The sequence below is a fragment of the Ziziphus jujuba genome, chromosome 1 (assembly GCF_031755915.1).
Source record: "Ziziphus jujuba cultivar Dongzao chromosome 1, ASM3175591v1".
In the NCBI taxonomy this organism is placed as follows: Eukaryota; Viridiplantae; Streptophyta; class Magnoliopsida; order Rosales; family Rhamnaceae; genus Ziziphus; species Ziziphus jujuba.
This window is the reverse complement of record NC_083379.1, coordinates 34327973-34336215: the sequence shown is the minus strand read 5'-3', so window position 1 is coordinate 34336215 and position 8243 is coordinate 34327973. Positions and strand designations below refer to the sequence as shown.

The following is an 8243-nucleotide window of genomic DNA, read 5'->3' as shown; positions in this document are numbered from 1 at the left end:
GTATCTTTCCTATATCCCAAACAACCAGCTTTTTCTATCTTTCGAAGAATAAATGCCAACAATAAGCTAGAGAATCCAGGAGGCAACACTGTTTATGATGCATGGATGTCAAGTATACTAGGCTTGATAGCATTCTAAGATCATTAATGTAGCCCATCTTCTGTACCTGATGAGACAAGATAATGCCAGTGTGGCTTTATGCAGAACTTCCATTGAAGTTCAAGAACACCTTAATATAATTTCTTAGAGAGCCACTAAACAGTAAGTTGCTCAGTAAGAGGTAGAATAATGAAGAAGAAGGAAGAAAGAACACAGAAGGCAGAAAGCAAAACAGAGCAGGTTGCAGCCTAGTTGGAGGCAAAATTTTGGTGTAAGGATGGGGTGCTCTAGCATTTTTCACTAAACATATGCATTTTGTGAAAATTTCTTTTTGATCTCACCAAATTTTGTGGCTAAAACAAAACTGTCTGTAAAGTAACATTCTTTTCTGATAAAGCTATATAAGTGACAGCCTAGCTACCTATACAAAATTGTTTGTGACAAAAATATAATAAATTATAGAAAATCTTTTTCATTTTTTTGGTTGAACAAATCAGGATGTTATTTGATCATATCAAAATATATCAAATAACTAAGTCAGAAGCCGATAGATTATGATGTAAATTTTAAAACTGATCGTATGGGATTGAAAATAACAAAATGGAATAAAATTGTGATTCGTTACTTAAAGTGATGAGCAATCTCAGCTAATTAAAAAGAAAAAGCTTAGCCAGAAAAATAAAGGAGAAAGAATGTTATATGCACTATGCAATATAATATAAAACGAACCAGAAAATGGCCAAAAACTTTGAAGAGAATCGCACGAAATGTGTAGAATCTGAAGGATGTCAAGATAGACATTTAAAGTTCTAAAAATACCTAGATATTTCATACACTTAGGAAGCAAGAAAAGCTTTGGAAATAGTGAAAGAAAAAAGGAAAAATCTACAAGCACCGACATTCTAGAGTATCGGACACCACCGACTTAAGCATGTATAGAAGTGCTTATAGAGAGCTATTCGATTGAGCTCTCAAGTAAGCTCTCGGTAGTGAGACTAAGTGTCAGTAGGTCTAGGTAGATTGCTAATGTGCGAGAGTGAGTGTGAGTGATGTCCATAGGATAAATGTTAATGGGTTGATGTGGGCCTTTCTAGATGGCAATTGTAATTTGTGGGTATGAATGTGTGTGTTATTGTATATTGTATATTGTTTGAAGTATATATGTGCGTGTTCAAAGAGTCTTGTATAACGAATTAATTTAATACAAGTGGTTTTATCGCAACAGTTTGGTGTAAAAGTTAGATCAGCTCCAACAGAATCTAATAAAATCAAGCTCAAAGATTTTTATATCGACATTACTGATCTATGTAGTGAAATGATAAAAATAATAATATTTGTTTTTCCATGAAATTTCGTAGTCATGTCATAAATAAAGTCATCAAAATAATTTTAGAGAATAATAATATTTAGAAGTATGTTAAATGACATTAGAATAATTAATAAACTCATCACGTTTACATTTATGTGGTTGTGGATTTGAGACATTGAAAAAAATTGTGAGAAATTGTTGAAAACGATAAGAAAAAAAGAAAATATAATAACAATAATGCCTAGAAGCAGAACCATAGAGGCACCGCATCTATTATCAAGTAAAATTTTCATTAAATTAATTTTGATTCCTAAAAATCAGAAGTTATTTGTAGAAATATATTTTTTTGACAACCAGTATATATATTGTCATTGTGACAACGAGCTCTATATAACAATGAAGATAAGGTGTCGATTACCATTTGCCATGTACTCATTCAAAAGGAAAAGGCAGCTATTGAACAGCTAAAAAAGTTGGATGACACTTTAATCAATAAAATTCAATTTCATTGTCCATTAGTGGAATTCCCACTAGACCTCTTCCTGGGGACAAATGTGACATGAAAAAGTTATTGTTTTCAAACGTGTTTAAAATTTTATTAAAGAGACTATCCACAATCGTTAAACATGATTTATATAATTTAACGGTTATGAACATTTTTTTTCTTACAATCCTTATGTACAAAATCCCTTACTATATCGACCCAATTAAAGAGAATCAAAAGTGACATCCAACAATCAATACAAAAGCTGAAAAGAGTAACATATGGCCATTGGCGTCCATATATATTATAGAGCTAGACCTTTTTCTTTTTAAATGTTTTTTTTTATATACATATATATTGAATCGGAGATTCAAAGTTCTCATCATTATCCTAAGAAATAACGGCAAAGCCACTCATCTGTACAGATTAAAATTAAATGAAGAAAATTAATTAGCATTCATTTCCCACATGGACTTAGCAGAAATTGCAGGATAGTAGCCTATATCGAGTGTTGAAGAACCAATGTGATTGGCATTTAGGGAGAGCAGCTTGAAGCTACCTAGTACCATCTCTCTTCCACAATGAAGAGTGTGAGATCAAGAAGCAGCAGCCATTATTCCCATTTGGTACTCCTGCTCTGTTTGATGGAGTTGGAACTTTTCCATGCAGCGGCAGAGGATATTCATACACTAACCCCTGGGACTGTCATGAACGATTTTGACTACTTGTGGTCTCCAAATGAGTTGTTCCGTTTAAAATTCTTTTCTGTTGGTGAATCCAGTAACCATTACTTGGGGATTGAAATAATAAAATTCGAAAAGATAGTATGGGTGGCCAACAGAGATAATCCCTTCGAAGATACCTCTGGAGTTCTGAATATTACTGAAGATGGTAACCTGCTACTTAGTAACAGGCATGGGATTCGTATCACTCTAAACTCTGAAAGCCCAGCAATGAGTTCTAACACAAGTGCCATTCTTCTTGACTCTGGAAATCTCATTTTGAAGGCAGGAGATCAGATCGTGTGGCAGAGTTCCGATCATCCATCTGACACAATTCTGTCGGCCATGAAACTGCGATTGTTTGCTGCTTTGAATTCAAGACAGCCTCGAGAGCATTTACTAACATCCTGGATAAGCATAGCAATTGCAGCATCAGGGACATTCACTCTTGGAGTTGATCCAAACAAAACAAATCAACTTGTAATTTGGCTAAGAGGGAAACTCTTCTGGCAGAGTGGGAACCGAAATGGTCATAACTTTACCTACTTCCCAGCCTCTGGTCCGTTTAATGACCTTGAAAGTAGTAATTTGAAATTCAGCTACATCTCAAACGGCAATGGGAGCTACTATACATATTCTGTGCCTCCCAATTATATCTCCTTGTTTGCAATCAACCCGACTGGGGAAGTTCACTTTTTTCAAGGGGGAAATAATAAATATTCAATCTGGTATCTATACTGTAATGCAGGAGAAGAGAATGGATCCAAGGGTTGTATAGACAAGAAGCCATCTAAGTGTAATAGTGGATATCAGTTCATACAGAAATATGGATACTTGGAAAGCTGGGAACACCTTTATAACTTCAGTCTGGCTTTGGGGGACTTCAAAGACATGTGTATCAACAACTGTTCCTGTAAAGCCTATGGGTCACTACAAACTGATGGAAAAGGGTGTCGATTTTCATACGACCAAATCCTCAGATATCAAAATCTGAGGAACCTTTTTACTTGCGCAACAACAGCATCATAATAAGGAACACCGCTCATGCCATAAAAAATAGCACACATATAAAAGAAGGTATGTTATGTTTGAAATTTTGTCTCCTTGAACAAGTTGAGTAACTGATCTAATATAGTATAGCACATCATATTTAGTAGTTCAACTTGTACCAAAAACTACAATTTTCTTTTTCTCTCTTTTCACAGAAACAACATTGTTGGCCCTTCACTAATAAATAGAATTGGCATAATAAGCTATAAATTCCAATTAGTATAGAATATTCAAGATCGTACTAAAAGTTTGACCCTGCATGGTTTTAAGAAATTTGTAAAATACATAGTCTAGCATCGAAACAAAGAATAGTTCATTCACACTATTTTCGTGGTCTATGTTTATGAGTATATGGATTCAAATAGCATGAAAAGCTTCCCATTTATAAATTTTGACCATTCATGCTATTTGCTTTCTCCAGAAAATTCAAAGAAGAAACGCTACTTGTGGGTTATCATAGTTTCTCCTCTGGTCTCCTTGATAGTTGTTGCTGTAGTCTGTTCATTATGCTATTTCCGTTTCTTGAAGGACAACTCAAGAGGTTTATATCTAACTAATAAATCATACTGGAGCATAACTTTGTCTGATTAATTCTAAGGACTAAAATGCTTGTGTTCTAAAGGGTTTCACATAGCATTAGTAATGCTGGTTTCAAGGTATGAATCAATTGAGTGGGCCATCCTAATAACATCTGCTAGTATGAACCAGTTTTTGGTCGCATTCTCCTATATATGTATCCTTTACTTTTCAGGACAAAGAAAAAGTGAAAACTAAATCCTAAATGAAGCCAACACAAATCGTATAGTTGGGACTTGGTAAGTGAAACTAACAACCTCCTTCTCCTTTACATATTTGATTCATTAACATGACATATATCTAATATCAAGTGCATTCAATTTGGGGTTAGAAGAACACACCTTTCATATGTTTGCTCTGATAAGGTATTTGATGAATGATGAAAACAGTGGCTATATGTCTCCCGAGTATGCCATGAATGGTCTCTTCTCCAAAAAGTCTGATGTCTTTAGCTTTGGAGTGATGATGCTAGAAATTCTTAGTGGCAAGAAAAACATTGGTTTCCGTCAGCCAAATGTATTTTCAAGCCTACTAGAATATGTAAGAATACAGCTACCATAAATTTGTTCTTGCTGTGATAGATTTTCCCTATAGTCTCTAAGACTGAGCTTTTGACCAAAACTTTGATGTAGGCATGGAATTTATGGAAAGAAGGAAGATGCTAGGAGTTAATGGACCCAGTGGTGGCAGAAACATGTAATTCAACAAATGAATTCATTCCATATGTTGAAGTTTCTCTCCTGTGTGTGCAAGAATTTGCAGCAGATAGGCCAACCATGACAGATATTGTGTCAATGCTTGGAGGTGATATGGTTACTCCCTGACATCCTAAACAGCCAGCTTTTTCTATCCTTCGAAGAGTAGATGACAATAATATGGCAGAGAATCCAGGAGGCTACACAATTAACAATGTATCAATATCAGATATAAACCTCGATAGCACTCTAAAATCATCCATGGACTTGAGAAATAAGTATTGCTTTTATTATGTAAATTATGGGACATTCCTTGTCTGGCAAGAAACAGTACATCTATGAACCCATTGTTTAGTATCTTTCAAATTTCTAGTATTATTGTATAAGATGGATTACCATCTTCCAAACTAAGCAACCTGGATATATAAATGCAAATCATGTGAAAGTGTAACTGTAGCACTTCTCTTATTCTATGATATGAGCAATAAATGGTCTTAAAAATAGCTTCCTTAATATAGTATTGGTGAGAACCAGAATAACGAATTGGATGAAGAAGAAAGAAGAAAGAGCGCAGCCTTGCTTAAGATTTTACATATATAGAAGTATTGTCAAGTGCAAAATAAAAATTTGTTGATCATGGATTTAATATCATAGTTTTCCTATAGATATTAAATTTTAAAACAAATTTATATGAATGGAAATTTGTAAAATTAGAAATAATTCAGAATATGAAGTACCTAATCATTACATGGTATCTTAGTTTGATCACCCCTTCACCTGTCTAAAAAGGAATTGCAGCATAACCAAAATTCAAAATATTGTTTTGTTTTTCTTTCTCCTCACAAATAATGTAAGAATAAAGAGAAATGCATGTGCAGTACTCTAATCTTTATTATTATTATTGTTGTTGTTGTTGTTGATAGTTTTACTGAAAAAAAAAAATAAAAAAAAAAAACAAGTATCATCCTGTTATATCGACTCAAAATCAACATATCGACTCAAACTCAATGGGGGATTAAACAGAAATTGCAAGGAAACAACCATCTTCATGAAGTAACTAGTCTTATATGTATGATATTTCATTGGCTATAATTACATTGGAATTCTTAGAAAATGACTTGGAGCATCATCAATTCTTAGTAGTCTCCCCTTCCATGTGTTCTCAATATTTCCTAATATATAATCGCCTTATCCAGACTGGTATCCCAGTCAAATACTTGTTTCTGATTATGTATGATCTTCTTGATACTTCTGCTGGTATTGACTTGACAACTGAGGCTCTAGAACTATATTTCTTAAACAATATCAAGATCATATGACTGGACGGAATGTAGTTGGATCATGGGATGATTACCAACTTTACCAATTCATAAGGAAATGCAGCGTTGACTCTCACTAAACAAGTAGAAGAATAAATAATAAATGCAATATTCTATTCTATAGAAAGATGATATATAATGTGTGTGTGTGTGTGTGTGTGTGTGTGTGTGTGTGTGTGTGTGTGTGTGTGTGTGTGTGTATACTTGGTATAGAATAAAAACCCCAAATATCAGAGTTGAAACTAATTAGAAAAAGGAAAACCCTGAAAGCTCATTGATGGACTAACAGAAATTACAGGAAAACAACAAATCTTCATGGAAAAAGTCTTGAATGTTTCAGATTTCATTGGCATCAGATCAACTTATAGCTAACAGAAATGTACAATAAGTTTGATTAGGAGGCTTGCAATAATATTGCCAGTTGCAGCCACTTACAACAATGAAGATCATGAGCAATTTGGTTGTCCTGCTTTTCTTGGCTTTGCTTTCCTTGTTCCCTGTCAAACCTTCCCATGCAGCAGTTACTTTAATACCTGGCAACACCGTGAGAGACAGGGCTTCCTTGGAGTCTCCAAAGAAAGTATTTCGATTAAGATTCTTTAATCTGAATTATTCCAGTAACCGCTACCTGGGGATCCAATACTTGAAGTACGGAGAAATGAAAATAGTTTGGGTGACCAACCGAGAGAATCCCTTAAATGATACTTCTGGAATTCTGAATATTACACAAGATGGAAACCTTGTACTTAGTGACAGCCATGGGATTTTTATCACTCTAAACTCTGAAACTCCAGCAATGAGTTCTAATACAAGTGCCATTCTTCTTGACTCTGGATATTTCATTCAAAAAGCAGGACAGCAGATTGTGTGGCAAAGTTTAGATCACCTGATCGATACAATTATGCCAGGCATGAGATTGGGATTGTTTCACCTTGAAGCTTGGACAGCCTCAAAAAGTTTTTCTAGCTTCGTGGGTCAGCCAAGGATTCCAGCATCAAGGGGCATTCACTCTTGGAGTTGATCCAAATAACACAAATCAACTTTCAATTTGGCAAGGAGGATTTTTTTACTGGCGTAGTGGGAAGTGGAATGGTCATAACTTTAGCTACTTTCCAGATCCTGATATTCTAGGTTATGATACTGATAATTGCTAAGCTGAAGTTCAGCTACATCTCAAATGAGAATGAGAGCTACTATACATATTCTGTGCCTGCCAATTATAATTCATGGTTTGAGATGAACTCATTTGGGCAAATTTACATGTTTCTAGGGGCAAATGATGGATGGGTACTTTAGTATCCACTAATTTGTGTAAATGGAAGTTACAAAGCCAAGGGATGCGTGGACGAGAAGCCATCTAAGTGTTCCTACCAAGAAGTGGATACATTGATAGTTGGGATTACCTCAACAATCACAGTTTTTTGGGTCTTAATGACTGAAGAGATTTCTAGGGAAAAATGTTCATGTAAAGCCTATGCAACTGCAGAATTTGATGGAACAGGGTGTAAATTTTCATATGGCCAAAAATCTGATGAAACAGACAAAAATTTTCTGAATTTTTTTACTTCTGTAACAGCAGTATTGAACAAAAAAACACAGAACTCATACAATAAAACGCAGCTCTCTATAAAAGAAGGTATGTTACAATTGAAAATATGAACTAAGGATTACATATGAAGCATAAGCATAATAAATAGTTCAACTCCCATTTATCAAGTACTATACGTTTCATTCAAGCAATGATTTTTATTATTATTATTATTATTTACTTCACAATTAGTATTGGTATGCTAAGCTCAAATTCATAACATTCAAGATCTTACTTGCAGTTTGACCTACATGGTTTTTAGCAATTTGAAGAGTAGCTGTGGGTAAGCATTGTTGTTCCACTGCTTTCTTTGGAGGTTGTTGCTCTAGTCTTCTGCAAATTGTGCTGTTTCCAGTCTCTGGGGTGCTGCTTTATAGGTATTTGACTTCTATTTTGAGCTT

The 8243-nt window shown here is 34.6% G+C and overlaps 1 protein-coding gene across 1 annotated transcript; it reads left to right on the top strand.

Annotated features, from left to right (window-relative positions):
• Positions 1–2473: 2473 nt before the first annotated feature.
• Positions 2474–3643, top strand: LOC125420682 (G-type lectin S-receptor-like serine/threonine-protein kinase SD1-1). The gene has a single exon (XM_060813868.1). It carries the CDS (start codon positions 2474–2476, stop codon positions 3641–3643), a length of 1170 nt encoding a protein of 389 aa, XP_060669851.1.
• The last annotated feature ends 4600 nt before the right edge of the window (positions 3644–8243 follow it).